Source organism: Bacillus rossius, chromosome 13 (assembly GCF_032445375.1).
Source record: "Bacillus rossius redtenbacheri isolate Brsri chromosome 13, Brsri_v3, whole genome shotgun sequence".
NCBI lineage: Eukaryota > Metazoa > Arthropoda > Insecta > Phasmatodea > Bacillidae > Bacillus > Bacillus rossius.
Window position 1 is genome coordinate 74,810 of NC_086340.1, and position 24,743 is coordinate 99,552.

The 24,743-nt window shown below is 42.4% G+C and overlaps 1 protein-coding gene across 6 annotated transcripts in view; it reads left to right on the top strand.

Moving 5' to 3' along the window:
- Nucleotides 1-24,743, top strand: part of LOC134538055 (cytohesin-1) — an 84,977-nt gene that overhangs the window by 12,247 nt on the left and 47,987 nt on the right. Inside the window, exon 1 of one of the 6 annotated variants that reach the window (XM_063379027.1) lies at nt 21,096-21,391. The exons of 4 other annotated variants lie outside the window; for them this stretch is intronic. In XM_063379027.1, coding sequence (XP_063235097.1) covers nt 21,218-21,391 — 174 coding nt within the window. In that variant the 5' untranslated portion in view covers nt 21,096-21,217. Of the gene's footprint in view, nt 1-21,095; nt 21,392-24,743 lie in introns of those variants that run through there. One more of the 6 variants, XM_063379029.1, reaches the window with a different exon arrangement.

Here is a 24,743-nt window from a genome sequence, read left to right on the forward strand (position 1 = left end):
CACGAACGGACGATTTCCCTTTTGAGTCGTTTCGAAAACTTTTTAAGATCAACTTTTGTTTCGTATCAGTTTTATTTTTTTTATTTTACCTCTCCGTCAACACCGCTCGCTTCTCAAGTGCTGACAGTATTTTCGTAATTAAGTTTTTTTTTTATAATTTTTTGTTTCAATAAAAAAGGTGACATGTGCAACAATGCACAAACAATGCCGGAAAGTCCATGCGTAACCTCGCTGGGTGAGTGAGCTACACTACCAGTTGAACAGTCTACAGCAGAGTAGCGCACTTCTTCTCCTGTACGTTCTTTGAATGATCCACGCAATGGGGAATTTCTATTTCATGCAGTTATTTTTTTTGGGACATACGCCATTATAGTTTTTGCACGGTTTGTCATGGAATGAAATTCCGAAAAACAAAAAAATAATTTAAAAAATGTGAAGATAAAAAAAAATAGACAGAAACCAAGACTGAATCAGCTGGTGTTCGGAAAAGCGGTCCGCAGCTCAGTTGATGGACATTCGCTGCTGCGGCTACTCGCCCGGCGAGTTGTGTGGCGACCGATCCTGCCACCGAAGCAGCGAGGCGCCCCGCGGACCACGGCAGGCACACAACTCGCCGGGCGAGTGGCCGCAGGAGCGAGTGTCCGTGAGCCGAGCTCGAGGGCTGGAGTGACGGACAGTCCAGGAGTCCACGCCCCCCCCCCCCCCCCCTCTAGTCACCCACCACCAGACACAACACTCGCTGGGTGAGTCAGCCAGTGCTGCCGTTGGAGTTACAGCATATATAGACAGACTTTTATTTCAAGTTTATTGGAAGATTCATAACTCAATAAAATAATAACTGTTTTAAGGGAACTTGTCAATAACCCGCGTAAACTCAACATTAGTGTTCAATGCTAGTTTAACAATGCGTTTTGCTAATTTGTCATGACGTGAATTGAAAATTGATTCCATTGCCAAACATTAAACAGAAGGTTCATTAGTGTTGCAGGATGTTGTTAATGGTTATTGTAAATTGTTTTATTTAATCCACAGATGTGGGGGGCAATGAAAGAAATAGCCTTTCGGATGATCATAATTGTAGTAACGATGTTAATAATGATAATAATGATACATGAAAAAAAATTGCCGCTGGTGCATTACCCCTGCTTCCTTTTAATTTTTTTTCTGTTGTAAACGGCAACTAGAAGAACCGCGTCACGTGCCAGATGTGAGAAGCCTAACTTCGGGATTTGTTTTATTTTTGCGCAGGAAAAATGAATCCAAATATTAAAAGTGGTCGGTTAGGTTAGCTACTTTAAAACACTTTAGAACACTATGGACGGTTAGTTAGGTTAGTATAGCTACATTAAAATAAACAGAGAAATATAAATATATATGTAAATAAACCCGAAGCCGAAGGTGAATATTCAGGCGTGTTCGGGCAGGGACAGTACTTGATGTACATCATAAGCTTCCCGTCAGATGTCAGTGTCAAGTCATTGCTGCGACCTTACTCGCACTCGGTGTCGGTGGTTGATGGGAAGGGGAAGGCCGGCTGTTCAAGTCTCGCTCGTGGAATGCGCCGTGAATGCCGAGCTAGCCACTGGCCAATGGCTGGCAGTTGTTTGTCCCGCCGAGACCGGCCGTTGGGCGGTGAGTGCTTCTTCAAGGCCAGCCGGAGGACAACCCACGTCGCAAGTCGCAAACAAGCCACCGCATTCGTCGTTCTCTGTATTTGGCGAGACTGTTTTTGAACCGTTGCTTTAATAATTCCAAACCGAGTGGCCAAATGGCTAAGCGTTTGCCAAGTTCCCCCTTTCGATGTTTACGTAAACATTCCAACTAACTTAACATCAGTTTTAGCTTTGGCATGAGTAATTCGGCGTGACCGAATGTGTACAAATAATTTTTATTAGAAACTTTATGTTATTTTTTTACAAGGATTATTATATCTTGGTTAGTAGTAAAATGTCGTCATGAAACATTTAGACTGTAGTTAAAATTATAGCATTAGGTATATTTTTTAACTTGTTTATAATGTCAATTTTAGTTAATTTCATTTAGAATATTGTATACATTAAATTATGTTCAGTATCTTATATTAAGTTTTCAGTTTATTCTCTTTAGTTTGTTATGGTTAACTTAGTGATACGTGATTTAGTTTGTTATAAATTTACATGTATTTACTTTGTAACAGCCAGTTTATAGTAATTGTTGGTCAGCAACGCTGGCTTCTAAGGGTGATCATTATGAATGAGGCCGTGTATATAATCTATGCAACCAACGTAAGACGCAAACAATTCAGTAACGTTTATAAACTACGCAAGACGCAAAAACGCAACGCAAGCATCGGCCAACTGCCAACTTCTTGCATTTCCACCTTCCGTATTTGAAGTTAAATGTTTCGAAAAATTTTAAAGACGCAGCCGTTATGCGCAGATAAGACTACGATGTTGTTTTTATTGTAGTGACGATTTCACCTGTGAAACTTTCGCACAGTGAAAGAAAATAAGACTTTTAAATCAAATGAATGATGTGTTCATTGGTTTTCGTGATAAACAATAACGATCAAAAGGAGACATCGTAAGTAACTCATTTCCTAATGTTTTACAATTAAAAGTTATAGGGTTGGTGGCTTCTTGTGACTTTCGTGCTTTGTAAACATCATGATTTTCTTGCGTTGTTGCTTTGTTTATAATTTCGGTCTTGTGTTTCTGAAATAGTTTCACGAGTTCCGCATACTAGTGTCTATCCTACAGTAGACTATGCATTTAACAGAAAGTATGCTCGGTTACGTAGGCGACGGGCCTGGGCAAGAACCACAGGCAGGCCGCGCTCACGAAGTTGTCGCTGTTGCCGCTAGATGCCACTAGTCGTGCTGCGTCTGCCGTCGTCTGCCCGGCTGTGCTTCACACCTTGGCGTCTGACGTAATGCGTAGGAGCTGACGGCGTTTGTTATTGTTACTCGTGACCCATGACGTCAGATGCTGATGGTGCAAGAGCTGGCGAACTTGAACTTCTGACATAGACAGCACCATCAGCATGTGGCGTCGTGAACAATATTCGCTAATGAGAAGCATGACGAGCAAAACCAAACTATAATGGACGTAGAAAAATATTCTTTTCCAAAATATGTTTTAATTGTATGGTTATATGATTTCGTCTTGGGAGCACCATTTTGTTTATTTTTTTTCCTTTTAGTTGCTTTTAAACTGTACACTAAGTACCCGAAAGTAATAAAGATGATAAACGTGTGTAGACATGAAAATAACAGGTTTGGTCCAAAAAAAAAATTTTAACTTTTAGTTAAATTTCGAGAAGTATCGAAATTTTATTTATGTATAGTTGCACTAGCTTATCGAAATTTTATTTATATATATTTGCACTAGCTTGAAACCCACGTCTTCGCTCACGCAATATCAGAGCATTGTTAGAATATTACCATTGAAATAAAAGTATGTGATTAATTCCAAACATTTTTACTAAATAAAAAGTGTCCGGTAATTTGAATTCACCTCAGCAGTGGGTGGGGCGGCGAATGTGACCTGCCTAGGTTTGGCAGACTTGGTTGCGGCGAGCGAACATGAACTTCGAAAATGGCATCAACAATTCGTGCATTTCAAATTTAAAAATTCCAATGCCTGCATGTTGAAACTGCTTCTTTTATGGAGCAGCATTAACTGATCTACGTAATGATGTTATAGTTAGATCTGTAACGCAATTCTTGTTAATGTGTACCGCAAAGGCAGTGTTGGGGTTTCCCTCCCCAAGCCGTATGTGGTACACACGTGCGACAGGCAGAGCTGTACGAGTGCGTGTCCGCTGAAGGAACGACAGCCGTGGTCTGTCATGTTTGTTTGGTCGGTGCGTCTGTCGGTCAGCCGGCCGATGTGTGCTCTGGCTGCGTCCCCGTTTACGCGCGGGCGTGTAAACACGTCGGGCGCTTCGGACACGCGGCTGTGGCCTGCCGACGCCTTCCTTCGTCGTCCTTCGTCGTCCTTCGTCGTCCTTCGTCGTCCTTCGTCGTCCTTCGTCGTCCTTCGTCGTCCTTCGTCGTCCTTCTCCTTCCTTCTCCTTCCTTCTCCTTCCTTCTCCTTCCTTCTCCTTCCTTCGTCGTCCTTCGCCTTGAGCGCATCCTGTAGTGCAGTAGTTCTGACTCGGCCCAGACGAACTCGTTGGGCCAAGAACGACCAGGCAGTTTCGACAAGACAACCTAGCAAACATACGAACACAACGATGAAAATAAAACAGGTATTATAGACAACACTGCGAACCCTGTAGGTTTCCTATGATAAAAAAAAACAGTTGTCGCTGTTTTTGTCATGGGAAACCTGTGTTCGTCGATGCTGTTGTCGTTGTGTTGTCCGTAACACCTGTTAAGTCTCATCGTTGGGTTTATCTGTTCAGACAACAGCTGGACGAGAGAGATGCAAGGTTCGGGAATGTGCTTGCACACACATCTCGGCATCCAGAACACATAGCCCACATTCTGGAAAGATGCAGGGTAAATCAGGGGAAAAGGCTGGGAATATTTCTATGCGTCACTGGTGGACCCCTGTTGGATGTCGTGTGTCGAAGCGAGTCGCGAGTGCGCGCTCACACGGGACTCCGTGAACTGCTTCAGGTGCTGCAGGCGGACGCGGTCACGCGCAGTCTGGAGAAGCCTAAGATGTACATCGAGTTCTGTCCCTGCCCGAACACGCCCGAATATTCACCTTCGGCCAACCTCGGGATTTGTTTTATTTTTGCGCAGGAAAAATGAATTCTAACATTAAAAGTGGTCGGTTAGGTTAGCTCCATTAAAACACTTTAAAACACTATGGACGGTTAGTTAGGTTAGTATAGCTACATTAAAATAAACAGAGAAATATAAATATATATATATATAAACCCGAGGTTGGTCGAAGGTGAATATTCGGGCGTGTTCGGGCAGGGACAGAGCTTGATGTACATCTTAGGCTTCCCCGCAGTCTGCACATGTTTCCTTCGACCAACCTGAACAGGTCGATGTGGTAGTTCAGAACGACATATCTTTTGCGGTAGCTTTTCCTGGCACAAGTTCGTGTGCTGGTTTACCGACTGCAACAAAAAAAAAAAAAGATCCACCACGTAAATATATGTATATTTTTTGTTTGGATTCTCTTAACAAAGTACCTACACTCGCTCAAATAAGTAAGAGCTACGAATCATCCGTTCAGATGACAGTTGACAGTCGGTATCGGAGTAGAACACACTTCACACCAACTGCCGTGTGACCGCGAGCCTGTATACCTGAAGTGGTCAGGCGTGCAGTGTAACCGCGCCCCCAGGCAGTGCCATAGCCGGGGGGGGGGGGGGGGGGGGGGGGGGGTTCCAATTTTTTTGTATGTGACCATGCTTTTTATAATAATTTTTTTTAAAAAAGGAGAGTATCGCACTATGATTAATTTAATATTAATAAAATAAAAATTACTTAAAAAACAATAATTCTATAATTTGATTAAATATTTATAATTTTTAAATACATTGTTCTTTTATCAAGTTTTTAAATGAAATCATCAGGCAAGTAATAAATACATGGGCTTAGTAAGCATTAAGGTCCTTAAAAACATCAATCACACGTGACCGCGTCACGAACTTGTGCATATTTGTCAGACGTGTGATTGCGACTTACTGAGGAAATTTGCTCGTACAAGCGCGCCAACTGATACTAAAAATATAGAATACGTGAGAACAAAATACTGCCGTCTATGAAATTTGAGATCGAAAAAAAGTTGAGTAAAAGAAGGGAAGAAAGACACTACGGAAGCCCAGTATGTATGGATAACAACAATCCTTCACAAACACTATCTCTGTAACCTAAGCTAATATTATGTATTTTTTGACGTGACAACGTCTAATAAATCGATGAACGCCGGCTGCATGCACGAAAAAGTATCCCGTTACGCACATTGTTCCGTTACGTTGTGTCCCGTTACGCTCATTGTACGCTTGCGCCGCATCTCTCTCTCTTCCACTCGACTGTTTATAAAGTGAAGTTAATGTGGTTTTCATTGCTTATTACAATAACAATTTCGGCAATAAAGGTTAATTATTCTTGCTTTTTAAAAATTTATTACTAGTATAATTTCAAGTTTTTATTCTTTTATTATAAAAATGATTCATTTTATTCATAAAGTATACAATCATTTCATCAGTGTTTTGTTATGACGTTGTCACGTTAAACTATCGTCCGTAAACCGACTTTACAGACAACCTATTTTTTTGGGGGGGTTTAGCTATTTTTTTTTCCGTGAACCGGGAAAAAGGGGGGGGGGGGGAGGTCCGGACCCCCCGGATGGTTACGTCCCTGCTTCAGGGGCGGACAAGGAAGTGCGGGACCCCGGCAGTTGCAGGGCTGGACGAGGAAACCCCCCCCTCCCCCCCCCCCCCCCGCGCGGTAGACTCTTTTCTACTCTGTCCAACTCTTCTTCCAGATCCATCCTTCTGTTCTCCCGTAAGCCTCCTGCTTGATATTAATGCATGAAATTTTTCATCCCGCATGTCAGAGCCCAGGGTTTTCCCTGTGTCTATGCAGGTTTTACCTGGGCCCAACTTATCTAGTTTTAGTCTAGTATAGTCAGTGAGGGGAGTTAAATCATGGCGCCGATCTCTGCCACGGCTGGCCAATCCCCTTCCTAGCACATGATGCATGCTACCCCTCCTGCATGGCTAACACCCTGCATGATTTAGAGCGTATGGGCTTCGGCCTGAGACGCACTTGGTATCCCTCCCTAACCCGGAATCTTCCCCAACACACTTAGTTTTAATTTAGGTTAGGAAAAAAAACGAGGAAGCACCCATCCAGCACTCGCCCGAGGATCTTCAGGAAGCCGCGGAACCCCTAGGTTCAGGTCGAGGCCCTAGTCCCGGTGCAGACAAGGGAAGGGGAGGGGGTAACCGCCGCCATTGTGTCGGCAGGAAGTCGTAAATGCTCGTCAAGGGCAGGGCGTGAGGTCTCACGCAAGGCGGACGCCAAACTCACGTAAATCCTCGTTACTTTCAGCGCGCTGCTGGTTCCCCCCCCCTCCCCCTTCAGTTCAGTCGGAGTTGCGCGCCGCTCGCAGCAGGTTTCGCCGGGTTCGCGAGCCACGCAACTCACTTTCGTTTGTGAAGCACGCAAGTCGCAGAACGTCACCAATCTTGTCAATTTTAATTATATACGAATTTCCACCCCGGGCGTTTTTTTTTTTTGATAATCTGTATTTAATCATGGATTTTCAATAATTTTATTTAAAAGTATTACCTTTTACTGTATGAAAGTTTACCAAGTGTCAAACATAATATAGCCTATGTAATACAAAGAACATAGTGGGTTTCTTCGCACATAACTTCTGCGTCTCTAAAAGTTTTCGGAACAGTTCTCTTCCAATACGGCCGTCGAAAACGCAAGCAGAAACGCAAGAAAGTGTTAGGTTCAGCGGCACTCTGCGAAGAAACGGCTCTCTTAGCCAGTCCGCGCTGGAGCGCCACAGCTAATCAACAACAGAAGTGAGTCCGGATATATTATCAAGTGTACGTTATAACTTCAATTTAGTATGTTTCGAAAAAAATGTTTGTTAAAGCGTGGTTTTATTTATCATGGGAAATTTTTTAAGTGATTTGTAATTAAGTGGTCTTACATTATCTAAATCAATTCAACATGATTGTGAGTGTTTGGTCTTTTAACTTTTTTTTTTTCAGTTGATTAAAATTTTTTCGGAACTAAGAATATGGTTAAAATGTTTTGGGAACTAAGAAAATTCTTAAACAATTTTGGGTACTAATTGTCATGTATGGGTGTTTACATATTAAATAAGAACACGATATTTCTAGATGGTTTGCGATAACCATACTTTTATTTTAACATGAGCTCTCACAATGATTGCCATCGTTGCCTTCCCAATACACACTTCCGGTCCATAGACCACACAATCACACATGTGTGATACTAAGAATATGGTTAAAAATGCTTCCTGTCTAATCATGCGGTGGGAGTGGTGGGCAGTATGCGCGAGGCACAGGTCTCCACAGTCGCGCGCCGAGTGTCGTCGTGTCGGCGGAGCTGAGAGACCGAGGCGCTCGCGAGGCGAGGCGAGGCGAGGCGAGGCGAGGCGAGGCTGCTCCTGGCAGGGACGGACGCTCGACGACTGCTGTCTTCAGCTGCGACTCGCGCGTCCACAGACAACGTCGTGGGCGAGCAACGACTCCTTACACGGGTCCGCGACAAGACGTCCCTGGCGCCGCCACGCGCGTGCGTGTGTGTCCACGACTGGGATGAACATCATTCGCGCGCACGTGAAATGAAGCACCGATCATTCATTCCGGAGCTATTTGTTCGCGTGGAAAACTCATGCAACCTTGTTTTGGAAAAAAAACCGGGGTGACGCAAAACTCGGGACTCTCTGGTACATGTTTTTCAAATATTGTAGAAGGCAATGCAGGAAACTCGGACCTGTTAACATTTGAATAAACTACGAGTCCGGGTCGAGACTCGCGTCATGTCCCCGTGGTCGCCTCCCGCCAAGCGAAACAGCCAGTGTACGTCCACGCGGACCTCCGTGCACGATCCATCCTAGCCGCAGGCCTTGCAGCCCACTTTCTTATCCACAAATAGCCCCCAGCAGGGGGAAGGTTTTTAAAGCCCCGACCGCCCCCACCAAAGGATACAAGTTAAACAACACTATAGAAGTAACTCAGCATCATATTTTCACAGACATCCACACATAAACTCTATTTTAAAACAAGAGGTAGTGGGCGGCAATCCGCGGCCTGGAACTCTTCGCGGGCCCTTGGTTCGATGCTTTGTTCTGGCATACGGACCACGAGGCCCGCAACTGCTATGATGACAATACAGTTTGCGGCACACTGTGTCGCAGTGTTGTCTGATAAGCAAACAGTCTGAGCAGCCCCCGGGGGTCCCCATGGGCGCGGATCCGTAATCACGGGAAGCCGTCAGAGCCTCGGCTGAGGCTACCCACCCCAGCATCGCCACTCTCTACCTGTCGTCTGTGCTGCTGGCGCCTACCCTCCGAGCCACAGCAGCAACGAGACATGCTCTGTTCGTGTCCGGTGTAGCCCAATGGCCGAAAGGAACGGCGTGACGCCCGGAGCAGCTTGGACACACACACACACAGCGGTGACGCGGGCCGCCGCGTGGCGCTCGTAAGGACTGGGCTGTAGCAGTCCGCCCGCGGCTGTGTACCTGCGCCTGCGCACTGGAGGTGTTGGCAGAGGGAGCAGCACGTCATCCGAGCGTCAGGAAGAGAGCGGCGAGCAAGCCATTCGCGGCCATTGTCTGAAGCAGCTTGGCTTCTGGGTTGTAGCCGCGTCCTTGGCGAATAATTCACCTACTACGTTTCGGGTCGACATTGCAGTCGCCATCATCAGGGAGCAGTTACCTACTGAGGTTATTACCAGTTATCCTGCCTTTGTATACTCTCGCCTAAAGCACCTTCCCCTCAGGCGAGAGTATATAAAGGCAGAAAAATTGCCTAGAACATCAGTAGGTAACTGCTCCCTGATGATGGCGACTGCAATGTCGACCGAAACGTAGTAGGTGAATTATTCGCCAAGGTCGCGGCTACAACCCAGAAGCCAAGCTACTTCAGTAAAGAAGTAAACAAGAAATTTCACTCGCAGGTTAAAAAAAAAAAAAAAAATTCCTTTTCTCTCACACACTTTGGAATCGGTCACTAACGATTCTGACACTACCAACCACGCAGAATAAAACCAAAGAAATTTTGTTTTGTCTCGGACCATATCAGGATCCATGCCTCCATGCCTCCATGCATCCATGCCTCCATGCCTCCATGCCTCTGGTTGACACTCCCGGCGTGTGCGCTGTTCTTGGAAGCCTCCGCCGCATGCCGAGACGTGTGCTGTGTTCGGAGCGGCGGAGGTTCGTAGTCGGCCGGCAGGGAGCAGTGTTGGCTCCAAGCGCAGTCTTCTCGTCTTACACAGGGCTACCGTGACATCTGAGAGCTAACCATAACATTATACGGCGGAGAAATTAAGATAGAGGTGTAATGTAATGCCAGTCCATTGAGTGCTCGTGCTCGAAGTAATATGTACCGGGAATTTCATTACAAAAAAAAAGGGGGTTGGGTTTGTCTGTAAAGTCGGTTTACGGACGATAATTTTACGTGACAGCGTCATAATAAAACATTGATGAAAAATTGCATACTTTTAATTTTAAAATATTATTTACAGTTTTTTTGCAAATTTAATTTAAATAATGTTTTTAATATAATCACGAATAATTAGTTTGATATTATAGAAGATTTTCTAGCACGGTGGTTGGCCGGTTCTTGCGCGCTCGGCTCAGGCGGAACGGTGACAATTTTTCGTGCGTGCAGCCGGCGTTCAACGATTTATAAGACGTTATCGCGTCAAAAAAAAATGAAAATTCGCGTCTTAGCAGCAATCTCACTCTTCTAAAGATAGAGACGGAAACAGAACTACTTACTTTTTTTTTTGCAAACAGACACCACTCTGATATCTTGAGCAGGTTTCAAATCGCATGGTTTTTTTTTCTCCTAATGGAGCCAGATACACTGTGTGTTTTGTGCACACAGCTACTTAGTGTTGTTATGTCTCGGGGACAGCGTGTGTGGGGCCCAGACTGGTCGCCTGCTGCAGACGGGAAGCCTTCTTTTCACAGACGAGAGAGCCAAACTCCCGATCGTGCATCTTCGTTTTTATTTTGTTCATTGTAACTCATGATAACTAATGGTCAATTAGGTTAGGTTAGCTACATTATAAATACTTAAAAACATTGTGGAGGGTTGATTTGGTTAGGATAGCTACATTAAAGATACTGTGAAATCATGTAAACGATTTCCTAGCCCTGTATAGTTACATATTAAAAAGTTATTGCTAAGGAACCATAAAATGATTCTACAGTATTTTTAACGTAGCTATACTTACCTAATATAACCAACCCTCCACAATGTTTTAAAGTATTTATAATGTAGCTAACCTTTCCTAATCGACCGCAAAATTTAATGCCACACCTGTTTATACAATGAGATAGAACGGAAAAAAAAAGCGAGCATGAACTTCGGGGAACTTCGGGTGTGGCTCTCTCGTCTGTGAAATATAGGCTTCCCGCTGCAGACCGGAGCCGCCACAATCACCCAATCTGAGACCTAGTTTTATCAAGTAGTTTTAAGCCCACCCGCTAGATAGCAGCTTTCGTGATATATTTTTAACATAGCTTCACTGATTGCGACAAGAAATGCGTCAGTTATTATCGGACAAACAAACCAGTGAACATTTATTCACTTTTTTTGTAGGAACTTTTTTTTTGTGGTTTGGCAGATCAGAAATGTTGCATCTTATATCGAATTTATATAAAACATGCTTTTTTATATAAAACATTGCACATTTTAAATCTATTTTACTAAGCGGTTAGTCATCAAATCGTTAAATTAACATTGTAAACACGACACTTTGTATTTGAACCTCCCACCCCAGTTGTTTTTGCTAGTAGTTGTGGGCCCGCCCATCAAACAGCGCCACATGTCTGTTTCAGTTTGCGCTGTAAGAGTCGCGCGTCTATGTGTCTCTTGTTCTATGGCGACTGCTCTCTCCCACAGTCGCCGGGAACTGGTGTTGTGTCTACCCTCGCTCGTGACCTCGCTCAGACGAGACGGTAAACAAAAAAGAAAGGCCGCCGGGTTTGTTTACTAATGCCTCACCGACACACATGCTTTTGTTGAAATCACTTAAGTAATCGGACACAGCATATATTAAAAAGCCCAAGTAATGCAACATCAAAACACACTTTGCATCGGAACTCGTTCATGAAAGAGACAACGAGGTTATGTAACCTAAACGACGCACCAACTGCCGTCCGCCATGACACATTTTTGAAACTGTCCTGTTGGTAGATAAGCCATTCAGGTGTTACACCTTGGATGAGGAGCGTAACGAACAGTCCAATTGGTTGAGAACCAGCAGTATTTTTTTTAACAGTTCGATACTCGAGTTCACAATTAACAACAGAGGTTAAGTATCAAGATGGGGATGTAAATAATATATAGAATGCACCACAGGCTGGTAGAGCCTTGGCAAAGAGTACGAAATAGTAAAACGGCCGATCTTAAAGTATGGCCCATTAAAGGAACTGGTCAAAGCTGATATTAAATCTAACATCCCAAGAGAAAATCATTTAAAATGGAGCTCCAAAAAGCTTATTAAATTTGAGCACATTGTAAACAGGCAACCAATATTACAGGACCATACACTTTGGCATAACGAGCGCATTCAAATTATAACCAGCGTAATCAACATTCAATAATTAAACATATTCCACTAACAAGAATTGTAAGCTGTGGAAAGTAAAACCCAGTCTTTAGAAAAGGATATCTCGTTAAATTTTTCTCGTAATCGATGAAAAACTGGTAGAAAAAAAGTATCCGTACTGGTATCGAATCGGTGTTGCCAGTATAATGAGACGCTCTAACTTTTGCGCTGGTCAACGCTGCCTTAGCTCTTGTGAACGCAACGTTACGGCCATACGAGTTGTGCCTGGGGTCGCACCACAACGCCGAAATACCACAACGCCGAACGTACAATAACGCCGAAAACCATAACGCCGTATGCCAAATTGACTGCAACGCCGAAAAATGTCATTGCAGGACTGCCACAAAGGTTAGCTTAGGTTGGTATTTCGGCGTTAAGATACATTTAAGAAACACACACAAATCCATTCAGTTGTTTTTCATTTTGCTCCTGTGGCCCCCCCCCCCTCCCCGCACCAACATTTTTCGGCGTTACTGTATTTCGGCGTTGTGGTACACAGTTGTTTTCTAGCTGTCGGCGTTGCGGTCAATTTGGCATTCGGCGTTATGGTATTCGGCGTTATTGTACGTTCGACGTTGTGGTATTTCGGCGTTGTGGTAACGACCCGTTGTGCCTCGGTTTTTGATCGGTTGTGTATCGAGAACACATGAGTGTTGGGTTTTCTCCTACAGGGTGTGTCGCTATTGGGAAGTAGGTTGTTCTGGATGAGGGTGTCGGAATGGGCGCCGCTCGCTTGCAGGACACACTGTAGGGAGTTCACACGGAGGCGCTCTGCGCCAACACGTGACGTCACCACAAGGACGCTGCGGCGGCCTTCTTCCGGCCAGGGGTGTCCACGTGCCACCACCATTGTCGAGACTTCGAGTGCTGAAGTAATCATGGTGCGCTACTGTACCATTGTTTCACATCTGCAGCAACGTTTATAATATGAAGACATGAGTGGATGAAGGTCACATGGAACATGTGCTCATAATGCTTCCATTAATTTTTTTTAAATGCTTCTTTGACCTGAACTGACACCATCGTTCGTTTGTAATTTTCTAATTTGAGCCTAATACACGTGATTTTAATGGCACATCATGCTTATGTCGACGCAAACATTTGTTATGCCATGAAATAAAAATTAAAACAAAGTGTTACATATAACCTTCATCCGCCCATGTCTTCAATTATTCAATAAAATTGGCCTTAAAATATGTTTCAGTTTTTAAGTATGTTTCGCATTGTGAATTAAAAAAGTGTTCTAATTTTCAACCAAATGAAGGATTATAATCATCATGAATACCGAGAAAAGTGAAATAACGTTGAGACACAAGTCAATATGCGTAAAACCGAAATGCGAGACAAAATATGAATTGCAATTAAATTCACGTTTATTAATTACCTAGTTAAGTCTTTTAAAATTTAACATTCAATTCGTAAATTTTTACTTTAGGATTCTATTTAAAAAATCTTAACTATGTAGTAAGTTCTACAAAGATTTATTTAGTTTATGGTACCTCTTTTTTTGTTTTATGTTTACTGAAAAAGTAAAGAAGTCTGAAACAAAATTAGTATCTTTAGCAGTTGGCGTACATAAGTGTCTTAAGGCGTAAAGACACGTCACAAGGAAACGGATAAGGAAACTGATTTTGTAAAATCATAGTATAGTAGTAATAAGATATTGACCAAATATAATTTTATTTACCACCTGCTGATAATGTTATCTAAGGTTAGTAGTTCCAATAACATGGTTTATTGTTTTGGAACAGAAAATTGTGATAGTAATTTTTCGTATTTATACACGATACTCGTGACCTGTGTACAGCAGTCATAAAAATGTTAAGGATAAAAGAGAAAAATTAAATTTTTTCACAACGAAATTGGTCAATTAATAAAACCTAAAACCTTATCTTTATTTGCAAGACACTAACAATGATTTTTTTAAAAATATAAATACTTTTATCTTTGTTAACTATTAATATAAAAAGAATAGTATGTGAAACGTCATATTTGTAGCATCATTTTGTATCGTATTGTAGCATTGTTGCGAACATCCAGGACCGCCGTGGAGTTACTGACGTCATAGCATCGCTGCCCTGCGGTCAAGGCGCGGCCCTCGCGCGATTGTCAGCGGGGTCGATTGTCGGCTGGGGTCGATTGTCGATCAGACCTTCGACTGGTTGTTTGTCCGGCCGCGCTGCGAGGCCGTCCGCCTGCATCCTTCTGCAGCCTCGCCTGGGAGACGATGTTCGTTATCCTCGGAGGGACCGTACATAACGCTTGCCTTGATCTGCAATGACTTGTTTCTGTTTTAGAAAACTGTTGTGTTTGTTTCGTCTTTTCGTTTGGTCGTGTTTTGTCTCGTTTTGACTGTTGTGCTGAATTTTTTTGTGTTCGGAATTTTTGTGCTATCATCATTTGTGGGTTTTTTTTTTTTTCGTTCTGTTAGTCCATTTTTCTTTGTTTTTTCCTTGTTGGTTGACCATATTCCTGTTGTGGAATATTGTGTGGCGTTAAATCCTGACAACAGCAATTTTTGCTTAATTTGTGTTTTTTGTCATTTGTGTTTTTTTGTAGTTTTCTTCTGCAGACATACATGTGCTAAGCAGTGGCGTATGTCCAAAAGCCTACATCAAGTCATGCACTCCCATTGCACAAATCTTTCAAAGATAATATTGATCTGCAATGCTGGACATTTTGGAAACGTACTGTCACGTCCCTTGCTGACGTGTAAACATCTTGGCTCTGGGTATACGGGATTTTGTAGGAGTAATTCCACGTAAATGGAACGGAAGTCGATGGACGGAATCGGGACACAAATGATGGCGGACCCCGCATGTAGCAACTTAAACCCCGTATATTGACACTTTCGTAAACATTAGGGGACATACCAAACGTATCGGTGTGCCAAATGAAACTTAATATTGAAACCACCCTGGAATATATTTGGTAAACTAATATAGTCGTTAGTATCTTTGAAAGATTTGTGCAATGGGAGTGCATGACTTGATGTAAGCTTTTGGACATACGCCATTGCTAAGCTCATGTATGTCTGTAGAAGAAAACTACAAAAAACCCAAAAGAAGAAACGTTCTGTCGTGTTTTTGTCTCGTTTCAACTGTTGTGCTGATTTTTTTTTTGGTTCAATATGTTTGTGCTGTCATCATTTGTGGTTTTTTTTCGTTCTGTTAGTCCATTTTTCTTTGTTTTTCATTGTTTGTTGACCATATTCCTGTTATGGAATATTATGTGGTGTTTATATCCTATTGACAACAGCAATTGTTTGCTTAATTTGTGTTTTCGTTTTTGTCTTGTGGGTTTTTTGTAGTTTTCTTCTACAGACATACATGAGCTTAGCAATGACGTATGTCCAAAAGCTTACATCGAGTAAAATAGTCGTAGTTAAATAAATCCCAAGTTTTAATAAAAAAAACTTAAATTTAAATTACCCCAGAGTTTGCAATTCTCACTTGTAGCTACTATTAGTAATTAAAATGCATTAAACACTATCATCTTATTTTACCATTGTTTTGTTTTTGTAGTCTGTACCGTACTACATCCACACCACATTGCATCAGGTCAAGGTTACCATGATCTTGCAATGTCAGTGAAGTAACAGGATGCCGAATTTGTATCGATCAGGTCTGTCGAAGTTGCTCACATTCCTCCATCGACTAGCAAAGAGCTGGTGATCTTTAAACGGCTGAACAGATATTCTTGAATCATAGCTGATTACATTGGCAACTACCGGTTGGTAGAGCCTTGACAAAGATTACGAAATAGTAAAACGGCTGATCTTGAAGTATGGCTCATTAAAGGAACTGGTCAAAGCTAATATTAAGTTTAACACCCCGGGAGAAAGTAATTTAAAATGGACTTGCTAGTGCAACAGATTGGTGCCCCTGCTTTAGAGTCCGACAGTTTCTATTGGTTGGTTTGGTTTGGTTTGGTTTGTAATTAACACGCAAGTTAGTTACAAGAAATGTAACGTACGACATAAAGTATTACCTCAAAATTTATTAAATATATAAAATTAATAAGTTAGAACAAACATTCAGCATGCATATTGATTTTAATTGTTTTAATTCATCTCGATTATTTTCCTAATTTAAATAATTATGTATCTGTGTTTATATTAATATTGGATACTGAGAATTTATTAATTTTTTTTAAATTTGATTGAATTTATACTTTACAACCGCATTTATAGCACTCCAGTCCTTTTATTACTGTAATTATATTATTTGTATTAAAATTAAAGTTAGTTTTTTATTACTCCAAGTAAGTATAATTTCTAACTCGCGTACATAAGTACACGCACCATGTTAGTAATGTTATAATGGTATATAATTTCAGTTTTAAAACGTAATTAAGTTGTTAAAACACTGTAGATAGTTTGGAAAATTGAATTTTAATTCCTACTAAAAATGTGACCTGCAGTCAGTAGTCGCTGTAGGTAGTGCCTGATGCTACTCGGTGGGTAGTGTTCGGGCGTGGAGGAGACATGCTCGTGTGCACCGGGATCTGCGCCGCGGGGCTCGCCGCCGTGCCCGTGTAAGTCCGGACTCGCGCCTCTCGGAGGGTTTGTTCTGAGGGAGTGGTCGCCCCGTGTTCGTCCGCGGAGCATTTGACGGCTGCGCGATCGATGTTTAAAACTCCCTTCCACTCAGCGTGTGTTCCACTCTTCCCCCTTTTGTTGACATAGCGCCCGCACGCATGTGTGCCTTTGTTCGTGACAAATTCTATGGCAGATGGCTGTGAACTGAGCATAAATATGTGTTTACACATCATGAAATGTCCGGCAAGGAATCTATTGTCTTTCGGCAATCGATCAATCGGAGATAGAGTTTAACTGTCTCCGACTATTCATGTGTTATTATTAAATTGATTATTGATTCACTGTGCATAACTTTTTAAGCAAAAATTCCGAGTCTTCCCGTGAAGACGACTCGACGATAATCGAGATATAAAAATACACACATACAGTGTCCTAGAATTCAACGACGAGCTGAGAAGTACTCGCACATTCTTTTGTTCTCACTTTGCAAATACACTTATAATACAAAACTCTGACACGAAAATTTAACGTAGAATTCTTTAAAATAATGCCGAGCGTGGTAAATGTAGGTAACTGGCGTTTAGTGACGTATGTTGAATAACCGCAACCAAGCGCCCATGTAAGAGCGCCATTAAACACCATGACGGCTGGTCAGTTAGTGTTCCTATAATGTTAGCAAACATGCAAAATTACCATGTCCTGTAAATTTGTTTATTTTTAATTTGCTGCTGTTTTTCCTTGCTATTTTTTTTTTACTTGTCATTCCTTCTGAAACTTCTGGTTCTGAGTATGCGCCCAGATCATTCACGTGGCATTCGGGAAGTCTAGTCAGGGGCGTGTCTGTCCTAGTGAGGCGGGACTAGCTGGTACTTCTAGCGCGGTGTCGCCTCTGGACTGGCGCGCACAGGACAGCTGTCATTTTTGAGCAGTAAATATAACATCAGATGATGGAGAGATTAAGATAAGGGCGTAATGCAAGTCCCTCGAGTGCTTTTGAAGGATCTGTACAGCGCGTAACTCTTCTAAAAAATTGGTTGTCTGTAAAGTCGGTTTACGGACGATAGTTTAACGTGACAACGTCATATCAAAACATTGATGACATGAATGCATACTTTTATGAATAAATTGAATCATTTTTATTGAATTATCACTATTTTGTATGGATACAAAGTGTGAAATGAAATCTACAATTTAATTCATAAATTTACTTTTATTTGCTCTCATTAATTCAAATATGTTTATTACTTTAACGAACAGATTATTTTAACTATAACTTTTATACATGTTCGCTATTTAACTTCTTCCAATCTGTGTTATTCTGTTAAGGATAGGGCGATGATAGGAAAAGCAGGAAAGAATTGGAGTGTTTCAAGTTTAATGTGCCTCGAAAAAGTCAAATCGAATGGTCGTTCCAATCGAGTGGAGGAGAGATAGATGCGGCGCAAGCGTACAATGAGCGTAACGGGACACAGCGTAACGGGACAATGTGCGTTACGGGACACTTTTTCGTGCGTGCAGCCTCGGCGTTCATCGATTTATTAGACGTTGTCACGTCAAAAAAATTCAACAGTTCAAAACGTCCTCGGCGTATTCTTAAGTGCTTTTCGTGAACAGACACAGCTCGGACATGTTGAGCTGCTTGTAAGTGGCGTGGTTTGTTGTGCAGCTCTGCCACGATGTGCGGGCGGTGTAGACAGTTGTCTGGTCGCAGACTCCTCCAGGGCCGGGGTCGGGGTTTCCCCCGCGAGGACCACATCTTTCCTTCCGCCTCGCCGCGGCGATAACCCTGCGTGCGTCATGTCCGTGCGCTGCTATCGGGGCCGCTTCCTCCTCCCCCCCACCACTGCTCCTGCCCGTCTCGTCGGCACTTCCATGAAGCCTTTCAATACATATATGTACTGTATAGAAGTCGCGAGTGGATAGGATTTAATCTACGTTTTTCAGGAGCGTATGACGAGCAGCTTGGGAACTTAACCGCTGCAGTGCGCTGCCGTAACGCCCTGTATTGTCTTAGGTTGTTATTTACACGTTAGAGCGCAGCACTGTCGCCCGCTGTCATTCCCCCGCACCGCCCACCCATCATTCACTGCAGGTCAAGGTCGTTCAACGGGAGGGGGAAGGGGGTGTTTGAAGAGTTCGACACTTGTCCGCTAGGGACCACCACGAGTCGATGCCCTAGAGATGGCGGCGATTGCGGCGGTGAATTAACCAACTACCTCAAAACCGTATTAGAAATGTTAACCTGGGCTGGCGACTTCTATACAGTATATATATTCAAAGATGAAACCAACACGCATTACTGGGGAAGCCTTCATTCCACAGACGAGAGAGCCACACCCGAAGTTCATGCTCGCCTTTCCCCCCCCCCCCCCCCTGTACCACAACAGGTGTATTTATTTGGGATGTAGCTTACTCATACGTCGTACGCCGTTCCATCTCACTGTATAAACCGGTGTGGCATTAAATTTTACGGTCGATTAGGATAGGTTAGCTACATTATAAATACTTAAAAACATTTTGGATGGTTGGTTATATAAGGTAAGTATAGCTACATTAAAAATACTGTAAAATCATTTTATGGTTGCTTAGCAAATAACTTTTTAATATGTGGCTATCCAGGGCTAGGAAACCGTTTGTTTACGTGATTTCACAGTATCTTTAATGTAGCTATCCTAACCAAGTCAACCGTCCACAATGTTTTAAAGTATTTATAATGTAGCTAACCTAACCTAATTGACCGTTAGTTATCATGAGTTGTCCAAAATAAACACTCACGGACACACTGCAAACGAAAAATATGGCGGCGTACAAATAAATACCGTTGCCTTGTTTATGGTCTTTCCTTTTATGAACACCGCCATATTTATTTACAATGAACCAAAAAAAAAAAAAAAAACCGAAGATGCATGATCGGGGGTTTGGCTCTCTCGTCTGTGAAAAGAAGGCTTCCCGCATTACTGTGTCTCTACCCGGTATCAGGCACGCAGATCTACCCGAAAATTTAGGAAAAAGAAAGTATAAATAGTTAAACAATATATTGAACAATGTTCACTTGGAATGGAAAACCAATTGTCCTGGCCGTAACGTACTGACATTAAACATCCCCTGCCTTTTGAAAGAAAAAACAGCCTTGGCTACGCGTTATTCCGAAGGATCTCTGGAGAACCGCAGCTAGTATCAAGTAAAACGGCCATATTTATATCACAGTTAATATTTGCAATAATTTTACACCAACCTTTAACCTGAAAATACCATTTTTCACATGTGACTGGAATATTCGTATTCAAGTTTTACATTATCTCCCCCTTCCCCGCAAAGAATACCCAACGACGCATTTTAAAATCCCACACACGGGCCTTAAGCAGTAAAGCCAGTATTGCATTTAAACTATTAAATTTTTGTTTTTGTCACAACAGCGACGCATAAAAATTTAGTTTTTGGACAAATGTAAAAAAAAAAAAATTCCGACGAAATCGATACTAAGGAAATTTTAATTTTTTTTAAATCTCAACCCTTGTTTTCACGGTAGTATTTATTACTGGGAAATCTACCTGAAGAGCAGTAAGGTTTGGTAATGGTAAGTTGATAACGACGCGCGTGAAGGAAGGGAAGCCTACGATTCACGCCGAGTATTCGACATGCCCGAACATTACCGAATACTTGACTTCGGGTGTCTTCGGAAATCTTTTTTTTTTTTTTAGGTGAAAAAACGTCTGTTTTAAATGCCGGAAATGTCAATGCTAACTTCTCCAATGATACCAATGAGAAAATCTAGTCAATGTGAGTGTTACATACACTGGAAAGTTATGTATGAATGAAAAAAAGAAATAAAACACCATTTAAATTTGTTCTTCTGAAATAGTAAATTTGTAATTATTAAGGTGAGTAATTTTTATAAAAGGGAAAATAATAATAAAAACAACTACTTTTTGACAAGGTTTTTCTGACATTGTGATCTAATAGTTCACCATTTTAACAAATGATTAGGTTTATGCATTACAAATCTGTGATATAGAGAATGAAAATGGTCAGTTGGGTTAGGTTGTGTGGACAGTGGGTAATGATGGGTTAGGTAAATTTAATATTATTTTAAAATTTGGATGATCGGTTAGGATATGTTAGCTACATAGCTAATCAAAAGAATTCCGAAGTCACCCGAAGGCAGGTATTCGGTAATGTTCGGACTCGGCGTGAATCGTAGGCTTCCCGCGCGCGGAGGGGGGGTGGGAGAGGAGTGGGAGAGTGGGGGGAGCGGAGGAGTGGGGGAAGAGCGACGCCAGCGCCGCGCGGCGGCCGGCGGGGAGAGCGGCCGGCAGTGTCGCGCGGGCCGCGGAGCAGACAGGTCGCGCGGATTGGCGGGAGTGATGCGGAGCTAGCGAGCAGCGCCTCGCCATGCTGGAGCGGTGTAGCAGCGGTCAGGCCCAGGCGCGCCCCGCGCCGGGCTGGTTCTCGTCGCTGCGGCGGACGCCCAAGTCGCGCGGTCGCGCCAACTCCTCCGCGGGCATGCCCCCGGCGTCTGGCCGCCTTCTGGCGCGCTCCGCCTGGGACCTCACCTGCTCGCACCTCGTGAGTCGCCGCCCCTCGGCCCTTTTCCTCTCCATTACCTCGTTTAGGGTGAAATTTCAATCCGGATTGAACTCGGAGTGAATGTGTAACGAACATAAACTGACGAAATGCGTTTATGGTATATATCACAATCCAGATTGAAATGTAAACAAGATCGAAGTTGGAGTCAACATGGCCTGAATATGTTGTCCTTTCCATTTAATTATTATGTTCTGTTGTTCTTTTGAACCCCACACTATCCATTTCTGCCTTCAACTCAAATATCATCTTTCCTATACTTTTTTTCCGTCCATCAATCTTAAAATATGTTTTTCAATCATTATGCCCAACAATAACTCTACTTCCATCTCTGTCTACACATTCCTCTGCTCTTTTTTTTGTTGCGATTTTCACAAATTATGCCTGAAATGCAACGAGACCAATAACAAACAATGCATTATGGCGGCGGCTTGCTCGTGCGTGTTTTCTTTTCACTCCAGTCCGTGTTTAAAGTAAAATCTCAATCCGGATTCTTCAGTCCAGTCCACCTCAACAAGTGGAGTGGATTATCTCACTTCACTCCAACTTCAGTCCACAACAAAGTGTTTTAAGTAAAATTTCAATCCGGATTGAAATTTTACCCTAAACGAGGTACATGGGCGTCGCAAGGATATATTTTTTGAGGGATACTGCAATTGATTTAGTTGTTGAGGAATATCCATCCCCTGGAAAATAGCGGGGGGGGGGGGGGGGGGGGGGGGTGCCCGGGGTCTTCCCCCGGGGAAAACCTGGCATTTGAAGGTGCAAAAAGGTGGTTTTTAGGCATTTTTCTTTCCTAAATATTCTAATTATACTTGGTTGCAATATATAATTTATTTTTTATAAAAAAATATTTTTTTTCAGAGAACAAAGTTTATGGAACACAGTGCTTACATTACTACGACTGGACTAAATGCACCATGCGCAACATATGGGTTATATCACAGTAATAATATTTTTAATATAACTACGAAACTAAATATATTATTGGAGGGGACGAAATTGAAGACTTTTATTATTGGGGGGGGGGGGGGGACGTGCCCCCCCCCCCCCCCCCGGTTGCGACGCCCATGGTCCTCTCTGTTTCTCTTTCAATGATAACGTCATATTTGTGGAAACGTTAGGGACATTTTTCCACAACCTCGCTAAACATTTATAAATATTTTTTTTTTTGTTTTGAATATTTAATTTAAAATAAACAATCTCTGAGTCACCGTATAAGTTACCGTACAAGTATAAAACTTTAGGTTTTCAAATGCAAGTTAAAACTTAATATGGGAGCAGTCAAATAAATTTAAAAGTAAAAAAATAATAAAAGTTAAATTTAGGGCAATGCCTTTTTAAGACATTTTATAATTTCATCCGTCTGTTGAAAGTTAGGGCTTGATAAAGTTTCTGACGGATGGATGGAATTTATTTTTTTTTTTTTTTTCGTGTGGCTATAGATGACGTGATTGACGGACGCACGCGACGGATTTAGATTCCACAACCGACTCTGTGTTCCTTTTGACCTTTGTATTTTCTGGTGTTTTGCACATGTTTGCTTATTTATCTCGTCACGTCTTAGGCTTTCCGTGGTGTTTTTTTTTTTTTTTGTTTTCATCACGAACTTCGTCTAAACAATACGCCACTGTTTAGCGTTGTTTTTGCGCAAGTGTTTTTTTTAAATAAAAAAAATAGGAATGGAAGCACATTTTGATTACTTTAAAGATAAATTGTTCTATTCCTTTTTTTGCCGTCAATTGCACATAATTGCACATAATTGCCAAATTTTACTTATCACTTGTTGGAATCGTAATTTTTTTTTTTTTAGTTTTTGCGTGAACATTTTTGGGACAGTTAAATATTTTGCAACTACTATTAATTATGTATCTAATTTAATTAATTTAGTTTTTCTTTTTACTCTTTGGTTATCCTTATCCTAGTTGACAGGGTTTTCATATTCATAATATAATCCTGAGCCATTTCAGTGTACTACCTGGATATAAGGAGCGCCCCGATGAATCAACGTAACACTATGTGCTATGTGTAATAAGCATGAACTGGAGGGTAGCGGATGGGGCATGTACTCCGGGCGCTAGATTGTGGAGGGGGCAGAGTGATTGTTAATTTAGATATTTACTTGAATATCATAGAGTTAGCACAAAAAAAATTGGGAGGGCAAATTAACTGATTTATTTGTATTGAAAGCTGCATGGATGTATATCGTCAAATATTTTTAAAAACTTGTATATTTCGCGTACTAGATGGTATGTATTAAAAAATGAAACGACTGCGAATCTGTTTACCATCTTAAGTTGAATCGAAAATATTATGGTGGCGATGAGAGTTGCTGTCGGGGAAACGTTTTGGTTTTGGAAAATAAAAGGAGGGGTGGGGGTGTCAGGATGAGTCGACGCCCCGGGTGGAAGTGAGTCTAAGTGACGTACCTGCGGCACGCGTGTCGGACGTGCAGGCACGTGTGTGCCCGCGTGCCCAGCGGTCAGCCAGCAGCGACGCGGCCTGGAATAGCCGCGCTGCTCCGCCAAGGTCGCTGGCCGCCCTTGGAGGTCGCGCGGCGTGTCCTGGTTCCCGGCTCTCTGCTCTACTCTCTGCTCTACTCCCCTTTCAGCCGTGCGTTCTCTCTGCGAGGCTGCCGAAGATACCCGAGTGCTGTGTGCTGACGGGTAGTTCTGTCTCCGGGGCTAAGCCGCGTGTTTTCAGCGTACATTTCAGACATGATCAGAATCTTAAGAAAGCAACCCAAATAGCCTTGGACTGCACCTCTGTGTTCATTTCCCCGCCGTGTGTCATGGTTACCGCTCAAATATATCACTGCGCGCCAGTCCACATGCACCAGATGGTCCCGCCTCAGACAGATACGCCCCTGACTAGGCGTGCTCCTTCCACACTCTGAATCCTCGCCATTTATATCAACATGGTTCCTACGGAACTGGGGAAACTCGGGTAACTGAAGAATAGGTTACTTTAAAAAGCTGGGAACCCAGGAAAAATTAAAAATTTCCTATTCGTGTGCTGTTAATCACCCGTGTCTGATTTTTGCTCAAATTAATTAAATAAACTTTTCATGATGCCAGCGTCGGTTACGTAGTGTTAAAAGAAAATAGAAACATTGTAAATTGCATATTGTGCAGGAAAACATTGAACAGTCAATTCCGGCACCTTATGTATGTTTAGGTGTTTTTTTATAAAAGTGTATTGTAATATATCTGTTGCTTCACAGATACACGGATGAGTAAAGGAGAGATTTTGGCTGGGACAGGGAAAAATCGGGGAAATTGGCTGAAGCAGGTGTTGAGTAAGTTGTCACAAAAAAAAAATTACATCTTACACT